Source organism: Barbus barbus, assembly GCF_936440315.1.
Source record: "Barbus barbus genome assembly, chromosome: 21".
Taxonomy (NCBI): Eukaryota; Metazoa; Chordata; class Actinopteri; order Cypriniformes; family Cyprinidae; genus Barbus; species Barbus barbus.
Genome location: NC_136749.1, coordinates 16448000 through 16469091, shown reverse-complemented (window position 1 = coordinate 16469091; position 21092 = coordinate 16448000). Strand labels below are relative to the sequence as shown.

The window sequence follows — 21092 nt, the reverse complement described above, 5'->3', positions numbered from 1 at the left end:
AAACATTACTTAGCCGCAAGTCTCAATAGCTGTTACTGACACAAGAAAACACAGAATCCTGTGGATTTAAGACTGTGCTAAAGGCAATTAACAAAAAAAAACTATCAAAAAGAAAAAAAATCATAATCTTAGAATTTAAATGAAAGAATTTGACAATTTTGAGAAAGTTTTGTCTATTGACTACCTAATGTAACATCAATACTAGAGCAATAAACTACTAAATGTTAACACAAACTGGAGGGTGTTCGCATGAAGCACAGTTTCTGTAACATACTATGGTAGCCTGTTGCAAAACAGAAAAATACATATTGGTTCTCCTGTATGGATTCACATGCATTAACTCGCGTGTTTCCAGGAGAGGATGTTGCTGAGAAGCCGCTGTGAAGGGGCGGAGACTGAGCTCTGTTAATACTGTGGAGCACAGTAGGGGGGGCTGAATTTGGGATTGAGGCAGAATTAATTTAAATCTCATCAAATGGGGCTCTATAAGCCTGCAGCACTCCACAGATGTACACTGAGTGCTATTTTTCATTTTAATACTGACAAAATTGTTGAGTGTAATTGGTATAGATCACACCCCCTTCACCAATTTTAAGACTTAAAATGCAGGCACTGCTGACTCCTTTTGAATATTAGGATGAGGTGATCTGGATGAAAGGTCTATGGATCCACAGCAGCAGTGATACCTGATGCTCAGTAACATTCTTTATTAAACAGTAGTTCAACACATTCCATTTCAAGGTTGTAGTAACAAGAACTAAACACTGTTTAAGAGAGAAAATAATCGTTTGTCTACATGAGGATGAATGTGGGTATAATGTGAGGATGAAGTAGTTTTGCAGCAGGAAAATGACACAGAGCTCAGAGCAAAGTCCTATGGGTAGGTGTCCAGGCTTTCAGTGATTTGGGGGTACCAAGGGACAGGTCTTGAAAAAGCTGGACTCATGCGTTGTCATGGAAACGGCCCAGCAGCAGGTGGGAGGGATTTTCTCCACAGAGATCCAGATGAGGAACGTTCCGCATTCCTATTTTTGGCCAAGCCTGTTCTTTCGGGGTGAAACCCACACTGAGATATTGTATTCATCCTATTAATTCTAGATCTGTATACTTGTGTGTATGCTGATGCATGTTTCGTGAATCAGTACGAGTGGGTGCATTAATTATGCTTATTCAGAGGAAGCAAAACTAAATTTAAAAGCTAATATGTGCATCTTGTTGATACTGAGAACACAGAAATAAAAATAAATGTCCAGTTGCATGTTAATTTCCTGACACGTTGCATTAATAGATTACAAATGAAAGTATGAAAAAAGTATTTTTTTATATTTTTCTGCAAATGACCAGTGAGAAGGTGTGCTTAACCTTTAGGGGGAAAAAAAACTGATTGTCAGCCTCAGAAAGTCAGACAAAATATTACATGAGAATTTATTTTCTACTCGTTTTATAAAGACTGCATCTTTTACAACCCTATTACCAAAATGTGGGACATGTACAAATACACTTTACTTTTTCCAAGTAATAAACATGAATTTAAACATCAAAAATGTTTATATTTCTGAACAATAACAAAAAAATATTTCAGAAAAGTAACTAACAAGGTTGCACACAAAATATGGGATACAGTAAAATATTGTTTTTTAATGAATTATAATTATTTACTGATTAAAACAGCTCTGCTACAATTAATTTACCGTTAATTCACAATTATGACAAAATTACAGTGTTGTATCATTTTAATTGTTGGCCACAGTTGAAGGCCAAAATGTCTGTTCAAATGGTGATCAAAGTCTGCATTTAAAACCACAAAGGTTAATCTAATTTTAGATAACCTTTTGGCTAAAAGTCATGTAACATGTCAAAACTTTATCACCATTTAAAAAACAAAACCTGAAAATTGTTCCTCTAGAGCTTTGAGAAAACGTAATGGGACACCAAACTGCAACCTATTCATGGAAATTGCTTTGTGTAGTCACACAGAGACTCATTCTGTGGCAAAAAGTACAATTAAAAAGAACATATGATCTGAAATCAATATCCAATGAAAACAAAAGATTTTTTTCATGAACCACAGCACATTAGTTTGAAACTGGTCACTTATGCAGGGAAAACCATGCTTAATTTTGACCAAGTAACCAGAGACAGAGGGCATGGCGTTCCTGCTAAAGCCATCTGTAAAGGTCTAGCTGCTCAGAAGCATACAATGTCTTCAAAAGAAACCAAATCTCTGTGCTCGACCACGAAGTTATATGGCTGCTGTCCCAGAGAGTTATGAAATACTCATGGAAAGGGTCACGCTGAGGATCAAGAGATCAGGGTGATGTTTGAGCACTGCATCTATGAGCCTTGGATGAAATACTTTGTTAAATAAAATGCTAATCCGGTTGGTTGACATGGCTGTGTATCTACATTGGCAAATGTTTTCATTGAACAATGACATTAAACCGGTTTTAATCATTCTCAACAGCTTCTATTGATCTGATGACTAGATAACATTTATACAACACTAACCACAGCCAGTTCGGACATGAATGTCAACTCTTTTTTTCTGCCTTCTCTGGAAAACTCCTTATAAAACAAAAAAGGCAGGCTATACTAAGCCTCTGATATGCTCGACAACAAGTTTGCTTAACGGATATCAGATTCATACCACTGGACAGTGATCACTGCAGTCATCCATCTGTGAGTTTCAGTCATGACACATAAGAGGCCCGAATAACACAGATCCCACTAAGATCGAAAGCTCTGCATGACTCCACACCAACACAACCACTTTAGAGATGTTTATAGCTATCCTCGTCTGATCTAATGCATTCCAACATGCTGATGTGAATAGAAAATTAAATCACAATTGTCTTGTTGTGCAATGATGCCACAGCTGCTCATTTTAATAGGTCCTTGCACACTGAGTCCGAAATTTTTTATGCGTTTTTTTCCGTATTTGTCATCCTTTCCTATATTAAAATGCTTGCTACTTATGTGAAAACACAGAAAATCGAACCTGAGCCGAATTGTTTTATGATAGACGAAAGTTTCGGAGGCAATGTGTAAACGCAATTGAAACAACGTGAGGTAACATTTATTTTTTAATGTGCAGAAATTTTGGACTCTGAGTGCAAAGACCTTAAGGCTGCATGATATATACAGGGCTCCAGACAAAAAAAATCGAGTAAGGAGCCATTGGCTCCTATAAAAGAAAAACTTAGGCGCCAAATTATTTTTTTAGGTGCCACAGGAAAAAAAGTGGTTTATTTTATTATTATCATTTTATTTTTCCCCCCTATTTTAACATTTCAATCATTTTGTCATGTGTTTATGTCTTATCTTTTCTAGGCTTTATCAGCATTTTAATCCATCTTGTAGATGATCAGGTCGACCGGGGGACTAAGGTTCACTTAAAGTGTGAATTAAATGTCTTTTACAACTTGAAATATACAGTCACAAAAAATTGTTTGTTACACAGAATCTGTACCAATATCATGGACCATAAGCATCACTTGGCAACTGAGTGCAGTGCATGCTATAAATGTTGTCATGTCTTTCACACATTCAGTCTGTTTTTCTTCATTAGTAAAATGCAATTTTATAGGAGTTGAATCATGTACAACAGAATAAGTAAAAATATTAATATGCAACAGCGCATGAATATAGCAAAACGCTCCTCTTTATAGTTATTTTTCTAGCTGACTGATGAGTTTATGGACACTGAGTGGTTATTCTGAGGTAAATGTATTACAATGCAATGTTTACAAGCTTTATACATTTCCTCAGTTTGAAACACTGAATGAGCTTTTACATAAAACATTTCAGTAAGTTGTACTATAGGCTTTCTTATTGCCTACCTTTTGATCATGTTCATTTCATACTATAGTAGTAAATGGAAATATATAATGGGTTCACTTGCTGCTTTAACTGAGGTGCTAAAGAGATCGCGCCTGAGCATTAAGTGCGATACTCTCCGCTCGCGCGATCCGGACCAAAAGTGGGACGAGACAGCGGGGGTTTACAGAGCTCGCGCCGCGCTGACATGTCATCTGCGCGGTTCAATGGTCCGAGCCGCGGGGAATAGGGGACAGAGACATTCATTCAGAAAATGAGAGACGAAGACTTTTTAACCGTTTGCCACAAACCAGACCCATTCCAGTTCGCACGTAACTTCAGTGGTGAGGCCTCACGGGGAACTGTAAACATGAGAAGAAGGTAAAATAGTGAATAACAATGTATATGCTATTCGTCTAGCAAAGTATTTGCATTTAGTCATAGACATAGTTAGCCTATAATTGAGTATTTAACTGCCTGAAGTAAGATATGTTATTTCTGAATTAGATAATGAAAATGCAAGTGCACAATTGCATTTTCTTATTTCCTTTAGGTGCCAAAGAAACACAGGTGGTCCCTTCATTAGAGAAGTGTGTCTATTGACCTGGTTATTAACCATTATTTAGGAGTTGGACTCTAGCCATTCCCTTTGGTAGGCTACAACTGTGGTTTCCGGGGAGGTCAATAGACACACTTCTCTAATGAAGGGACCACCTGTGCAATTGTGCACTTGTGTAACTATGTCTATGACTAAATGCAAATACTTTGCTAGACGAATAGCATATACATTGTTATTCACTATTTTACCTTCTTCTCATGTTTACAGTTCCCCGTGAGGCCTCACCACTGAAGTTACGTGCGAACTGGAATGGGTCTGGTTTGTGGCAAACGGTTAAAAAGTCTTCGTCTCTCATTTTCTGAATGAATGTCTCTGTCCCCTAGAGCCTCCTCAATTCCATTCAAAATGTCAGGAGTAGTTAAAATTGTTTCTACAATGCGCCTAGCCATTTTACCTCACTCATTTACATTAATAATAGCAGAGGTTTATGGGTAAAATGTAATTGAGTGGCGCCAAATGAACTTGTATCTGTTTAGATTGGTCAGCGCAGCGCTGGTGAGGATTGTTCGCGCCGCGCTGCCCATTGGGTGTCGCTAGGAAACACGTCCGCGCTGCGCTGACAAATCGGCCGCGCGGCTCGGACCATTGAACCGCGCAGATGACATGTCAGCGCGGCGCGAGCTCTGTAAACCCCCGCTGTCTCGTCCCACTTTTGGTTTGAATGGCTTCCCATACATACACGGACCGTGTGGACGCGGGGTACTGGTGTTTATATTATCACCTTTCAGGTCTCTCTCACTGCGTTCAGCAGACTGTGTGCGGCAGAGACGAGGACTGTTTGAAACTCTTTTCCAGTAAAACTTTGATGCGCATCGTCTTATGTAAGTTTAATACGTGAACATAACAAAAGATGTGAGCGCAAAACAATCGGGAAAAAAGTCCTTTCATGCAAATTATATATAGTCGCCAGTGGCGACCTCAGCAAAAACTTCACTCGCAAATTAATATTTTTGGTCGCAAATGCGACCATTTTAGTCGCAGTTTGGAGCCCTGTATATAAGTACCATATTGGTTATCGGCCGTTATTTTTACATTTAGATTTCCTTTGTGGTCATTTTTCGTACTATTTTCATACTGTCAATTCTAATGTTGTGATGCCTAAAATCACTTGTATTTAAACTGATTGATTTTTATTTTATAGTATTTTTAATACATTTGTTTAAACACAATATAACATGTATATATAAGGAATTTATTGCTTATTGGACATCATATGAAAATAATTATACTTATAATTATTAATTATACCCACATCAGTCATAAATTTAATTACGATGCATCTCTAGCTCATTTGCATTTAGTCAAATCATTTCAAGATTCCTTTATATATTTATTATCTAGCATCTACAAGTGTTAGTAGATTTATAGGAAAAACATTACAAGCAGAGAACTGAAAAATATGTGAGCTGTCTGAAAAGAGACACGAGGAGTGGGTACATTCTTCAACTCAGCTCAGGCATACAACTAAGAAGAGCTCTGAAGTTATAATTTCACATCAAAATGGACCATCTTCACTGACTACTGTTTATCTTTTCATTGGTACAAGCACATTCTGAGCTATTATCTATCGCTTTCTAAAGTCTGAAATCCTCTACAGGATGAAAACTTATTTAATTACATTGTATGACTGAATTATTTAAGCTCATGAATGAGGGCACTAGAAGCATGATCTGTCTCTGCTGTAAAAACATCAATGTTGTGCTCAATTTGGACTCACGATATCACTACATTATCATCATAAATCTTTTTAAATCAGAAGCCCACCTGTCAATGATGGTCTCCCCTTTTTGGAGTACAATGTTTATAAGGTCCCATGTGGCAAGTTTTCCTACTCTGCCACCTTTTTGACCCAGCTTCTCCTTACCTATAAAAAAAGAACAGTTGAATTGGTATTTGTATCTTAGAAGTTCATCTAAACACCACCATTTCTGACAAGACCTCAGAGGCACTGCTTCAAAAATAATAAACTTCCTCTCGAAGCTAAAAATAGACACTCCAAGTGACAAATATTGTTGACTGCAAACCCTTATTTTCTTTTCTCCATACTGTAAGTTCAGGTGAGTGCACTGATAAGACTCAAGCAGTCTTTAGGCCTGAATCATTTTATTTCATGTCCCTGATGGAGAAACACCATCTTTCACAGTTGCTATAACAGTTTAGCTTCTCTAAAAATTACACGCCACCTCAGACACAAGGTGAATGTAGTTCAAGTCACTTGAGGATCTACAAGCTTTAAAATGTATCCGCCTGCACATGCAAATGAAAAAACATCTGTGTAATTTGTTAAGAATTTTTATTGTCCTGCTACTCAATATTATGGTCAGTATAGTTATATGCAGCATCTCCATTACACCTCCAAAAAAGCTGGGTCACGACTGCAAAAGTAGGGCAGAATATTGGCAACAGAGAGGCTGCTCAACAGCGAGCGACTGCAAAAAGTTGAACGCTTCTCTCCCTTTAGGAAAACAACCATCTCAAATGGATTGTTTTATTTTCTTTAGGCCTAGTTCTAGTAAGAAGCCCAGCTGCTTCCACTGCCACTCAAACGCATTCGACATGCTCGAATATATAATAATAATCATATACAAGAAATGATTGCAAGATATGACAAAGTGATGAATCATGATTTGTTGTACTCATCATGCAGCGGCCTAGTAAAAAAACAAAACAATAAGATAGTATGCCACCTTCAACTGCAACTTCAGCTGGTAGCACACATAAGTTCTGACTCTCCCTTTTTCAAGACATGAACGCAGAGGGAAATTAATAGCTTTAGTAGTGATGACTAATAAATAACCTGGCTCCAATGTGAGGCCAGACTGCCTCACAAAAAGGCTCTGCTTTCAGTGGAGTCATGACCACCAGTACCGAAAGAGAACACAGCTTTCACGGGAGCCCAGCCCACGGCTGTGACATCAGCGACTGTCGGCTTAGTCACCGACAGCACGAGCTACGAGGCAGAGGCAGCAGCAACCACCTCCTCAAAGACGTCAGCTCCTCACAAACGCGGGCAGCCATTTTGAATCCAGCCAGTCACCTGGCACAAACCACATTTTATGCCAAAGCAACTCAAGCAGAGTTGTACTTTTGACAATATGCGTCACTACTTTGTAAAAGTTGCCTCAGTTTTGGTTGCATGAATAAACCTTTGTAATGAGAGCTGTTTCCATACTACGACCCACAAGGTCAACGCTAAAGGTTGGCAAGTGTATTTGTGCCAGGCAGAAGGAGAATGTTTAGTAAATGGCCTACAGAATAAACTTCAGTGAAACTGTATCTGAATGCCCTTCAGTGAGCACAATGGGAAACAGATAACTTCAAACACATGAGAATAGCGGTTTCTTTATAGTGTGTATATTAACAATATTCTGTTTAGTTCCAAGACAGTTTCCAGAGATCAGCTTGTTTCAGATTAATAAACAACATAATGAAGAGTGGTACTAATCCTAAATAAATTACTAGATAAAGTCAACAAACATGAGCAACCAGTGATTTTCTCTCATTTAGCCTTATGCTGTAAACTCAACCAAACCTCAGATTATATACAGTCTGTGAGATGATGGAGCATGTGGTAAGAACACAAACAGAGTATTTTACGCTGAGTAATATACCAAGGAACAGGGAATTGTGATGATTTAAGACTCAATAATTAAGTTGCTGCAAGAGTTAAAGATACAGATGCCCCTTTTCAAAATGAATCAGATTCAGTAAGTGCTTTATTGCCAAGTATGACTTTATTTAAACTCAAGAAAACCCTCTGATTCTACAAAACTGCTTAACTTTACACTCTCCCACTAAACCACGTTGGAGGAATATTCTAAAAGTGATTTTCCAGCCAACAGCAGACTACATGAAAAAGTAGGACAGGCCTGTCAGTTATAAGTAAACAGTCAAGCATATCTTACAGATGGGAGATTTGGTCTGTACTCATTCCTTGGGAAAGCATTTGAAATGTGTGACTGGACACTGAAGCAAATTTCACACGTGGGCCGTTAGTTTGACACTTGAATCACCTGAAGTGTCCTAGGAATACTGGCCGAGATGATTTACGATGCATATGCTATATTAAGAATTTTGAACAACTCAGATCAGCACTTACTGAGTAGTAAATTCAGCTTAAGAAATTAATTTGCTCTATATAGGGTGCTACGAGTCTCTAGTAGTATGGATGCGACAATTTTGGGAACTATCACAGATGTGAGCACAGTGCTGCAATGAGGCTCGCGTCTGATGCGTGTGCCATGCAGTATGGTCGTGGAAGGCGTCACCACTGCCTGCATCATACGACACCGAGCCGAAATCAAAGTAGTCGCGTGCCATGCTCACTTCATACAAGCGCATGAATAAATCATTCTTAGTTCGGAATAGATTCCCGATCATGGCGTACAACAAAAAAGAGAGGTTCGTGGAGGCAAAACAGTCTCCTATAAAAATCACTTGGACCGACGTAACGCCATGTCGACATTGGTAGCCATATTTTGTTGCTTATTTCGACATCAGAGAAGTAGACATGTTCTCGCGCCCATTGCTGCATAACTTTAACCATTCTATGAAACTTTCCGCAAGCCACACCAAATCACAGGAAACATTAAAACTGAGGTTATCGGGTCAGGTCGACGCGGTTATTCTGGTGCTCACTTTCTACAATATGCCCTGGGCAAACAAAGTTCAGCTGAAATAAACAACTGACATCAGAAGCACTCTACGGCTCAACTACTTATTGTGTGTATTCAAACGCGCCCGCAACTTTAAGGCTTGTTTGCTAATTTTTCAAGCGACACGAATAATTCAGCCATTCTTACCTGCCTACCAACCAACGGAAACGCTGGGATGTGCGGTTATTGACAGCTAGACTCCGAAATTGCGTACTTTTCCACGTGTACAGCCTACAGGAGCGCACGATTGTAACGATTCTGCCGAATTCTAAAGACAACAGCCGAAAAAAATTGGCGATCGCAGGGGGATCTACGCCAAAACCCACATGATCAACTACGTCAGCAGACGTATTTGCATACGATACAAGACGCGGTTCCATCCCGACTCTGGGAACGAATCCTCAAAAACAAAAGTTTGAAAACCGCCGATGGCAAGCGCTGGCTTCGAGTGCAAGAGCAGTAGTTCACTTCGCCCTGTGCTTCCTTCTTTGAGATGATTAAACCACTGTTGTTTTGACGTCCCCTGCGTGAGTTTGGGTCACAGGTCATTGAATATTAAGCACTCTGGTGAAGGCCAGTGGCTGAGCGGATCTCTCTCTCGTTCACTCCTCCCATCCTCTCTCGCTCTCTCTCTCTCTCTCTCTCCTCATCCCCATCCCCATCCCCTCCCACGTTTTGCCCGTAGCCTTGCTACAGTTGTGCATCAAAACAACCAGGTCGACTTTTAAATCGAGACGCATTACAACTCGAAGAAACTCTTGCTGGAATACATACGTCGCCATGGAAACCTATCTCGCGGACGTTTTCTTATCTAAGTTAGTGGCACCCCGCCAAATGCTGAAAAGATTAAAACTGTAAAGATTAAAATACACTCAAAAGCCAGGAATAGAGTAACATATAACACAGGGAAATTGTAAGACGCTTGACGCAGTGGACATGAACGCTGCTGCTGCAGAAGCTTATGAATTATTCATTAATCAGGACAGATCCGCCAGTGTTTGCATATATTTACATACAAATAAGCAGCTAATGAATTATTAATGGTCATTTTCTTGATCTTTGTTGTTTGTCGTTGATTTTAACGTATGGGCACATGTTTTATTCAGGTAGCACACCTGCACATTTAGTTGTCAATATATTTAACGCCATCTACAGGACATGCAATGACGGGAGTCCCTGCTGATAGAATGCAAATTTCCCTTAGAAATAAATATATGCAATAAAATATGAAAATTAATCAAATCTGTTAATGTTTTAATATTTGTTCCTTTTTAAAGTAATTGATTCTCACCTTCCTGTTGTTCACAGATTTGATTTCTTATGCAACAGTAAAGGTAGGGTTTAGTGAAAGGTGAAAGATAAGCAGGACCTGACCAGCTCAAGAAAAAAAAAGACAAAAAGCAGTACTATGCACTATATTCCAAATCATCTGAATCCATGCAACAGCTTTGTGTGAGGAATAGGCCCAGATTTAAAACAACTTTTATTATGCTTTTATGATGTCTTTTGTCATTTTAGGAGCTTCCTCGCTTTATTAAATCGGAGAACATGATGGTAGGCAAAAAAAATCATTTTCATTTTGGGGTGAACTAATCAATTTTTTGAATGCATTATTTATGTGTTATAACAATTTATTTAATTTGTATTTGACTATAGCCTAGGTATTTAAATAATTCAGCATTATAGGCTGTGACTTTGTGACTTCCTGCACTTGCTATACTTTATACTTCATTGGACAAAGTTCTAAATTTGTTAAAATATTTATTTTATAATAAATCAAAAGGCGTGAAAAACTAAGTTGAAATGGCAGCTGCAGCCAATGATTTATCCTATACTGCCATCTCCTGGTTATAACGCTAATTTCATTTTCATCTTAAAAGTCTTCATGAATGAAAAGTGAACCTTTAATAATGGGAATTTCACCACAGAGTTGAGAAATAATAAATGCTTTAAAATTTGTATTAGATTTTAAAAATGTGTTCATGGCTATGAAGGTAAGATATTGATTATCAAGAATACCATTACAATGTCCTTTAAGAGATTAGCATAAACAGTTAAAATAGTGTTTATTTGTCAGCATTTAAATGTACAGTTATACTTACGTGAGTACTTTCCTGGGATTACCAGACTCTACATATATAATTATATGTTCTTTAATAGCATGAAACTGTATGTTAATTCCGCAGTCATTATTTACAGTGTTGCAATTATTTTGTTTCTCAGTTTATGATAAGAATGAGGCAGGAGATGTTTCTGTGAGAGTCTCTACCTATATAGCACATATAAAATGAGATTCACCGGAAGATTACGAGCTGGTTTATCTTTATCTAAATAGCGCTCCGTGCATATGGTCAATTAATCACACCACAAAGAGGTTGTCCTCTAATTAAGTAAAGCATTGGCTTTTTATTTTCATATAGTCTAAATGATAGAAACAAAAACACTCAGTAGAGGTACTTATATTATGTCAGTGTTCATTTCATTGTGAAATCTAAAAAAAAAAAAAAATCCCACACATGAACTTGGTTTTCATGAATGTGTATTGATTTGATAAACTATGCAAAGTCCTGTCCCTCTGGAGACAAACTCATCGAGAATAAACTTTGCCCTACACAACTCATAACAGGAAGCAGAGGGGTACCAGACTGAAAGGTAAGTGGCAGTTCTAATGTGAACAAAATGTTACAATGTTATGTAACATTAGTGTATTAGATGAAAATTATAACAATTTAGCATAAGAGAATTTGACATTAATTGATTTTACATCTTAAATACATAAATGAATTTTAGATCTTAATCATATATCATTACATGGCTACACTTGATTTTCTAAGTTGTGTCTATACTTTTACTTAGGTTTGCTGAGAGATACAATATGAACAGAGAGCAGCCTCCCCCTCTGTATAACCCCTATTACCCTCCGCATTATCCTAATGCAACACAGGGTAACATTGGGCAGCCCATCGCTGGCATGATGCCCCCCACTGAGCAGTCCATCGCTGGCATGATGCCCCCCACTGAGCAGCCCATCGCTGGCATGATGCCCCCATTGTTGAACATGTCAATAAGGGGATTCCAGACGGCACTCCGCCAGAATACTCTCTGGGATTTGAAGATGAGAACTGCTTTTCAGATGCTACCATAAGAAGAGGTCAGCTGTGCTCTCTTGAATTTAATCATTCGGTTTTGCTATTACAGAAATATCACTTAAACATTTTCACAAATGAAATTTATGTATAACCTATATTTATGTGTATATATTAGGTGTATAATCAAATTTTAATAATAATACAAGAGCCTATGTAGCCTACTTTTAGCTATCAGCAATGTCATGCACATGGGAATGGTCAATGCTAAAAACATGTTTCTTGTGTTCAAATGTGCTTCATGTAGGTTTCATAAGAAACGTGTATTTGACACTTATGGTTCAACTTTAATAACTGCTGGAATCATCTGTGCTTTTCATTTTTGGTGAGTTGACTGGTGTTTATGTGCCACACCTATTTCAAACCATTTCAAAACACAAATCACAGATAATGAAGTGTACTTAAGTGTTACTTAATAGACTTAACTTAGACTTGTCTTTATGTCAGTTAATATATATACACTGACCAAAAATATAAACACAACACTTTTGTTTTTGCCCCATCTTTCATGAGCTGAACTCAAAGATCTAAGACTTTTTCTATGTACACAAAAGGCCTATTTCCCTCAAATATTGTTCACAAATCTGTCTACATCTGTGTTAGTGAGCACTTCTCCTTTGCCGAGATAATCCATCCACCTCACAGGTATATCAAGATCATATCAAGATGCTGATTAGACAGCATGATTATTGCACAGGTGTGCCTTAGGCTGGCCACAATAAAAGGCCACTCTAAAATGTGCAGGCAAAAACAAAAGTACTGCCATTTGGGGTAAAATTTTCTTGAGAAATTAATATTTCTATTCAGCATTGATAAATGAAACTGATCATAAGTGACAGTAAAACATTTATAACGCCACAAAAGATTAAAATTTTAAATAAATGCTGTTCTTTGAACTTTTTTATGAGTAAAAGATTCACTAAATAAATGTATCACAGTTTTCAAAATAAATTCATAAGTAAAATGAATTAAAATACAGAAATGTTTAATACTGATAATAGTAAGGAATGTTTCTAGAGTACCAAATTAGAATGATTTCTGAAGAATCATGACACTGAAGACTGGAGTAATGGCTCCTGAAAATACACCTTTGCCTTCAGGAATAAATTACATTTCAAACTATATTTAAATAAAAAAAAATTATTTAAAATTGTGTTAATATTTCACAATATTACTTTACTTGTATTTTTTATCAAGTAAATCATCCTTAAGCATAAAAGCCTTCTTTTGAAAACATAAAAAAAATATTACAACCTCAAAAGTTTGAACAGTAATGTATATTAATGTTGACATATATGCCCTTTTCCTATAGGGAGACACTCAAGAACTGGGTGAAAGACACATACTGGTTTACCTACACTATGATGTGAGCACTTCTTCTTTGTTCTGCACATCTTAATATGCATGTATTGCGTTCATATGTTACACTGACTTCAAAATTCACAAGGTGTGCAACGTTTGTTCTAATCTTTGTGCTCACCTGTTGTGGTGACATACGTCGCAAATTTCCCTTAAACTTCATCTTCCTAGCGCTATTTGTAAGTAAAACACAGAGCCACTGTAGTATTTAATTGCGGTAAGGATTTAATGTGATCATTTTGTAAATGCTAAGTGCTGTTTTCCCACACAGACAATCGTAGAAGGCTTTCTCCTTGGATCAGTGGTAGTGTGAGTAAAAAGCCTCATTTAAATGCATTTCAGTTACTCAAAAACCTGCACTTCAATTATTCAAAAACGTTAGTTTCACAGCCAGTGTTATAGTAAGGAATTGTTATTACTATTCAGGTACTATTCAGCAGAGGCAGTGCTCTGGGCGGTGGGTGCAACTGCTCTGATGTCTCTTGCAATGTGTTTGTTTTCACGGCAGTCGAAAGTAAGTTATAAAATTGGCTGTATGTACTGTTTTATCAAACATTTGAGTTATAAAGTAAAAACATACCTATGCTTGTTTTTAGTGGGACTTCACAGCTCTGTCAGGGAGCATATGGGTATTATGCTGGACGCTGTTTTCATTTGCATTACTCTGTGCAATTCTGAGATCACAGGTAAATCAACTAATATGTTATCCTCTTATCAAAGATGTTAATTGTTCATATTAATTCATGCTGATTTTTATGTTTCAAAGTATTTGTACATCTTTTATGCATCACTGGGGACTTTGATCTTCTCTTTGGTAAGAACACATCTTTCTTAGTCATGTTTTATCCAGTGTAGCTTTGTCAAAATGTATATGCATAAATCTAGGAGGGCTTCCTGTTATACTGTATTACTTATTAGGTTGGTGCAGTATTGATATGGTCTGCCAACAATCTTCTATTGTGTGTAACAGTAATAGTATTTACTGTTCTTATCTTACTGTCTCTCCTTTACTTTTTCCATTCTTAGTACCTGGTGATGGACACACAGCTCATACTGGGTGGAAAGCACAAATACAGCATCAATCCAGAAGAGTACATCTTTGCTGCTCTGAACTTGTACCTTGATATTATCACAATTTTCTTATTATTGCTTCAATTAATCGGACTTTGTCGTTGATGTGGTTTATGAACATCATGATTGCTGCCCCACTCAACACCTGTCTCATGTAGACTATTAGGGTTTGAGACACATTTTTACTCCACTTTTTAAACATATAGCTTCATTGTGTCTGTAACATATTAGAGGTTAAACTGAATTTTGGTTAATGGAACAAGAGCCTATAGGTAAATCAGCTAAAACAGCTATCAGTAAAATAGCTAACACACTGGGGGAAAAAATGGTGGTGAAACAATTTTCACTCAGAAATTACTATTGAATTTCACAGATAATTACAAAGAAACAGCAAGTCACAAATTGAATTATATAAAAATTTTAAAGTAGAACATATTTGTCAAACATACTCAAATTATTTTTGGCAGTGCGGTTTAATAGTAAAATAGCTATTACATTAAGTGAAATTGCTAGTAAATAGATATATAGATTAGTATATAAAGGACAATGTTATATATATGGGATGTGAATATGCAACAAACACTTAGGATTTTGAGACACATTTTTACCGCCATTATTTAAAACATAACTCCATTGTGTCTGTAAGATGTTGTAATAAATGTTCGCTGTCATGTCACTGTACTTTAAGTTAAATTTAATAAAGTATCTACTGTCATCCATTTGCTATGATTTTGAATAATTTGAGAACAACCAATAAAAACAACAACAATCTATATAATTTACAATTTTATCTAATAGTGCCAGTTTTCAGTAGGTAAGTGTGGGTTAAGTTGTGCCACTCTTACTTTAAAGAATCCTATATAATATTTCTAATAATCTAGTAGTAGGCCTATTATATTTCAGTCTGCTATAAACTATATAATCAATAATAAAGCACTGTATGCTAAGGAGGTGATGAGAAATAAAACATGGATGGATCTTTCTTGAACCCCAACGATTGCAAACTTAACCACAGAAAACACCTCTGGGCAGCTGTAAGAGGTAAGAAGAGTTACGCTTTTGTTATGCTAATATCTTCTTTTACTTTTATTATGCAATATACAATGTTGCCGGAAGTTGTTTAAATCGACACCGCCTTCGTCATCACAAAACGAAAGTGTCATGGCGGAATTAGACGAAAACGCTCGTGATAAGGAAAAATCGTTGGGAAAAAGCAGTAAAACCGAGGTCGGTGAAAACATGAAAACACAGATTCACAAGCAAGACACATCCACCGCTGTTACCACCACGGAGTACTGCGAAAAATTACAGGAGTGGATGTGGCAGTACTACTACAGCTATATGAACTGGCAGAGCTGGATAGCCATGTCTGCGTTTTCCTTCCCACCGTGTTTCCCAACACAAGGAACAAATGAAACGCCCGGGGCGACGACATGGGGTGCAGATATGTCTAACGGAGACCTTCGCAACTGGTTTAGCAGCCCGTTTGTTTTTCCGGCTGCTGAAGCGAGTCCTCGAGCTCCAGCCTCAGCAGCTGCGCAGCAACAACAGCAGCCTAATGGAAACGCTCAACAGCCGGGTAATAATATACAACATTGATCATTACTAGCGGTGAATATGACAGCTCAAATGACAGATGATTGCGTGAGCCAGGCTTCTTCGACTTTGTGTTTAGTTTGCATAACAATTAGTGTACTATAATTTCTTTATACTCGTATGATCTGCATCATGCTAATACCTGGGTCTTTCTCATTACAAAGTACGTATTTCCAGAAATATGCTTTTGCCACGCTCAGGCATCTAACTTCATTATTATGGCTTTATTATTATGTAGACATTAACAGGGTGTCTAACAGCATAGAAAGTTAGCTGAAGCTGTTCAGTGAGGCATTGATGGTTACATGAAGGTGATACATTTATAACAGTCTTTTGAAAAATGCTGATTAGTTGAACTAACAGGATGGAATATTTTAAAGTGATTTAAACCAATACCACCAAACAAACGTGCAATTTTTGACAAACCAGGTATAGACAAACCAGATAGGAAGTGAAAGTGAAATAAACAGGAAAAATTATTACCAATTACGTTCACATAAACACATGTTTGAGACTTTGTAATATGAGAAAGGGGAGATGAAGAAACACCATTCCTTATAATTCCTTATATATTAACTCATATATGACACATATTTCATCACAAGAATGATCCATTTTACGAAAACAGTTCATGTTTATTATGTGTTTCGTCTAGGTAGGGAATATTCTATTCCCTCTCCTCTCCAACGATTCTTGGCAGAAATGGTGGATTTCTTTATTCTTTTTTTCATTAAAGCTACAATTATCCTCAGTATTGTCCACTTGAGTGGAATGAAGTAAGTGTGAAATGTAATTGTTTATATTTCCTAACATATTTCTCATGCTGTATTTCAAGTCATTCATTCATCTCTTTGTCAATTTTAGGGACATCTCAAAGTTTGCCATGCACTTCATTGTAGAGGAGCTTGATGAGGACACATCAATGGAGGAACTGCAGAAGATGATGCTTGTGGCTCTAGTGTACAGGATATTAGTTTGCTTTTATGAGGTAAGTTCGAACAATTGATTTAATCTGCTGAAATAATTCACGAAGACCTGTATAACTGTTTTTGACTGATTTCAGATCATATGTATTTGGGGAGCTGGTGGGGCGACACCAGGGAAGTTCCTCATTGGGTTACGAGTGGTCACATGTGACAGCTCCGTCCTGGTTCAGCCAAACCGCGTTCTTGTGGTTCCAGCGACTAACGTCACACTTTCTGCGTCAGTGTTGCTGTTAACTCTGTCTTATTTATAAAAAAAATTATTTATTTGAATCTTTTTTCCAGAATTGAATTTTGAATTCTTCTTATATTATGATTTTCTTGTAGGTCGACAGTGAGAGCGTTAAACAAGAACTTCTCCATCGCTTTCTTCTTTCCGGCGTTCATCACGCTTCTTTTCTTTCAGCACAACAGGACTGTGTATGACATTGTGGCCGGCACCATTGTGGTCAAGAGAAACAGGCTTAGATGACTGTCACTGAAGTTGATACCAACCCGAAATTGTAATGCAAAAACAAGCTCATAGACAAATGAGAGCGAACCAGCTGCAGTGACACATGCAGAACTGAACTAAAGCTACTGGCCTCTCAAAGAACTGTCACTTTAAGAGCTGAACATGGTATTTCCAGTATTTCAGTACTTTGGACACCTAGATTTATAAGCATGAACTGCTTTCTCAGAAGTATTTTTTAATCATCTGTGGTGACATCTTTCAATATTTTTCTTGTGCCAAAAATAAGATAATTTATAAATGAGCTTTCTCACAATACTTGAACTTGCTCTGGTACACAAATTTCATCTATATCTCTCTGTTTGTTAATGTATGTGGATTATTTACCAAGAATATTCTTTAACTAATGGAATTTGAGCAGGAATTTTTATTTCTCCAAATACAACATAGTTTGGTTATCCTAATCTACTGACTGGATTTGGATTTCAGATGAATGTTTTGTACCTAATTATTCATCCCATTTTATGGCCTTTAAAATCTTTAAAAACTTTCTTTTTTTTCTTAGCTGTTTCGCATACTATAATTTTCCCTGCATGCCTTTTTCAGCTCTGTGTTCTGCACTATTCAAAGCTGCTGAGTTGAACAGCTTAACTTTAAGTTTCCTCATTCTTTTTCAGTTTGTTTTTCTTTTTGGATTGCTTGGATATGGCCAATCATAAATAATTCAGTTATGTCCCTGAGAAAGCCTTCTGTGTTGTCTCTGTTTATAGGTTGACTATTTATACCAAGAACAATCCTTTGAATAGACATGTTTAAACAGGGATTTACAGCACATGAAAAAAGGATTCTTTTTTTTTTGGTGAAATTGTGTTTACATATACAGATGCAAAGTAAGTTGCATTAAGCTCATTTCCAAATAGCTGTAAGAGTCATCATGAGACATGAGTCAGAATGTGGACAAACTGTCAGCAGATATTTGGAAGTCACTTAAAACACTTTCAACACTAAATTAAAATTTTTCATTTTTTTTATAGGACTGGGCAGTAATAAACTTCTGAGTGATGCTGATATACATGTAAGAAAAATAAATTAAAAATATGATGTTCTACTAAACATTTTAAAATAAATACTTCTGAAACGTTGTGTATCATTGTTTTTTTATGGGAAGACTACTACATTTTTCAGTCTGCTATTAAATGACATCAATTGAAGCAGGGCAGTAATCATTTGGATTGTAAATCCTTAAAATGAAGACAGATAATGTGTATAAAAACGAACAGGACAGTCTTACATTGAGGAAAGTGTTTGTGGCATCTGGCACTCCTAGCAGGTGTTCTCATCAGCTGACATGAGTCACCAGTAGATGGCGTGAGAGCGCTGATTTGCAATGGAAACTGCCTGTGGATACTGGAAGTGTCAAACAGTGAAGTAATCGCTCATGGTGCGTATATTTAAAGACAAAATGTTTATGAAACGGATAGTTCTAGTCATGGTTTCTGGTTAGTAACAATTCTATATAACTGCACAGCTTCCATAACGTATCGTTGGTTTTGATACATCGCAACGTTCTATTATATCAGGAAGTATATCTTCTAGAATTCCAGAGTAGTTCTAACCAGAATTAAAATTTTGTCATTAAATTGTATAAACCTTCACGTCATTTCAAACATGTATGAACTTCGTTTTTCTGTGGAACTTAAAATATCTTTATTTTTTTCCTCAATGAAAACCAATGGTAACCAAAACTCTTCAGAATGTCTTCTTTTGTGTTCCACAGAATGCAGGTTTGGAACGACATGAGGGTGAGTAAACGATGACAGAATTTTGAATGTACTATCCCTTTAATGGATTTGCATAATAAAATAGCGTTCTCGTGATGCGTTGACAGCAAATTCGATATGGATCACCAGAAAACAATTTTGTCCTACCATAGGTTAATTACACAGCAGTGTTGGAAAATAAGTAACAGGTAGATAGTCTGCTGTATATAATATTGTATATAAACTGGCCTTTCGTCATTTGCACTGAAAGGCTTTGTCAGGGCATATGATTTCTTTGCAAGAGCATAAGAAAGGTTGATTGTGTTATTGTAGGCCCTGCTGATGGCTTTCTCCGACACAGACCCTCATCGCTCACTCATATATTTTCCTTTTCTGTCTATCACTTTGACCCTGCTGACTTGTAAAACAGTTTCACTATTACAATGGTACCACTGATGTTGCACTGCAGTTATCAGTGAGTAGTGCCCAGCCACGCTCAGCCTGACTTTGTTTATCTCTCAAGTCAGATTGAGAACGCTATGCCAACTATATGACATCATTGTGAGCCATGGCTCTGTGTGGGGGGCACCAGTCACTCTCATGCTGCTATTATGATAATGCTGGCTCGTATATATATATATTTTTTTTTAATCCCTTTTGTAGAAGGATGTCTAGCTAAAGTGTTCATCAGGTGTGTCTCTGATCTGGTCTTCATTGGTGATTCATGTGTTAGAGCTAGTGTAAGTTTTGGTGTTTTCGAGTGGTCTGAAGGGTGAGAGAAGGAAAGGACACGGTCAGCCTCTAAGGCATGTTGTCAGGGGCTTCCAAACAACAAGCTGATTGGCTGATTGGAGAGAATTCTGTCATTAATTGGTGATGTGTTTTACTTTCTGTAGTAATGATGTCATCGGTAGCCAATCAAAGTGCCATGGTGACTGTGATTGGTGTGATCTGATTGGCTATTCAGTTGAAAATAAGATGGGGTTGGGTTTCTCATCATCCAAGACTGATGTTCACTCTGAGCTTTTGCAAAATGAGTCTGCTCTTCCAAATCGATGATCAAAATGACAATAGCGAGGAACAGTGCTCTCAAAACAGCGTTAAAATCCTCATTGGCATTTTAGGCTTCCATGTTTTATTACCCCCAACACTGCAGCATATAGTGTTGAATTGTAGCTTTATGTCATTGTCTTGTACTGTCGAGAAGTGAGGGGATTTCCCCATCGCTTGAGGCTATAACAGAGCACTTTAAAACAGATAGTCCATATTTGGTCCTTCGAAAGAATAAACAAAAAATATTCTTGCCATGAAAATTGATATTGACCTCTCGATCCCCCAAATATATGTTTTTCTTCTGATCTCTTTATTTTGGGTTTATTTATAGCCAGTTGTTAGAGGCATAGAATGCTTTATAGAAAGTGACCACAGTGAAAAAAAAAAACATTTGGTTTGTAGAGGTAGATTTGATTAGTAGAGGACAGTTTATTTATACCAAATGGAAGTGAAATTGCAATCTTACATATTGCAATTTACGTACTATTGAAATGTATTAAAATATACAGAAAAAAACATACAGTAAAAATACATATATCCTCAGTTTGAGGCCAGTCATCCTCTGAATTTAGAGCAGACTGTT

General features: G+C 37.1%; 2 protein-coding genes and 1 pseudogene across 4 annotated transcripts in view; 2 read left to right on the top strand and 1 right to left on the bottom strand.

The window, feature by feature from the left end:
• Positions 1 to 9713, bottom strand: part of LOC306887222 (zinc fingers and homeoboxes protein 2-like) — a 14983-nt gene extending 5270 nt beyond the window's left edge. The window contains exons 1-2 of one of the 2 annotated variants that reach the window (XM_079444807.1): positions 9238 to 9713; positions 6200 to 6299 (exon numbers count right to left, since the gene is read on the bottom strand). The gene's annotated coding sequence lies outside the window, so the exon portion shown is untranslated. The remainder of the gene's footprint in view (positions 1 to 6199; positions 6300 to 9237) is intronic. The other variant, XM_079444808.1, reaches the window with a different exon arrangement.
• Positions 7290 to 14903, top strand: LOC306887809 (protein lifeguard 2-like; annotated as a pseudogene). Its single transcript has 10 exons — positions 7290 to 7516; positions 11947 to 12241; positions 12484 to 12561; positions 13549 to 13602; positions 13684 to 13774; positions 13867 to 13904; positions 14022 to 14109; positions 14192 to 14281; positions 14362 to 14409; positions 14622 to 14903. The product of its transcript is annotated as a protein lifeguard 2-like (transcript).
• An 896-nt stretch (positions 14904 to 15799) lies between these two features.
• On the top strand, positions 15800 to 18835 carry LOC306887242 (protein FAM8A1-like). Its single transcript, XM_079444847.1, has 5 exons — positions 15800 to 16245; positions 16918 to 17038; positions 17127 to 17250; positions 17326 to 17465; positions 17573 to 18835. The coding sequence occupies exons 1-5, from the start codon at positions 15828 to 15830 to the stop codon at positions 17715 to 17717; spliced, it is 948 nt and encodes a 315-aa protein (XP_079300973.1). The 5' UTR covers positions 15800 to 15827; the 3' UTR covers positions 17718 to 18835.
• The last annotated feature ends 2257 nt before the right edge of the window (positions 18836 to 21092 follow it).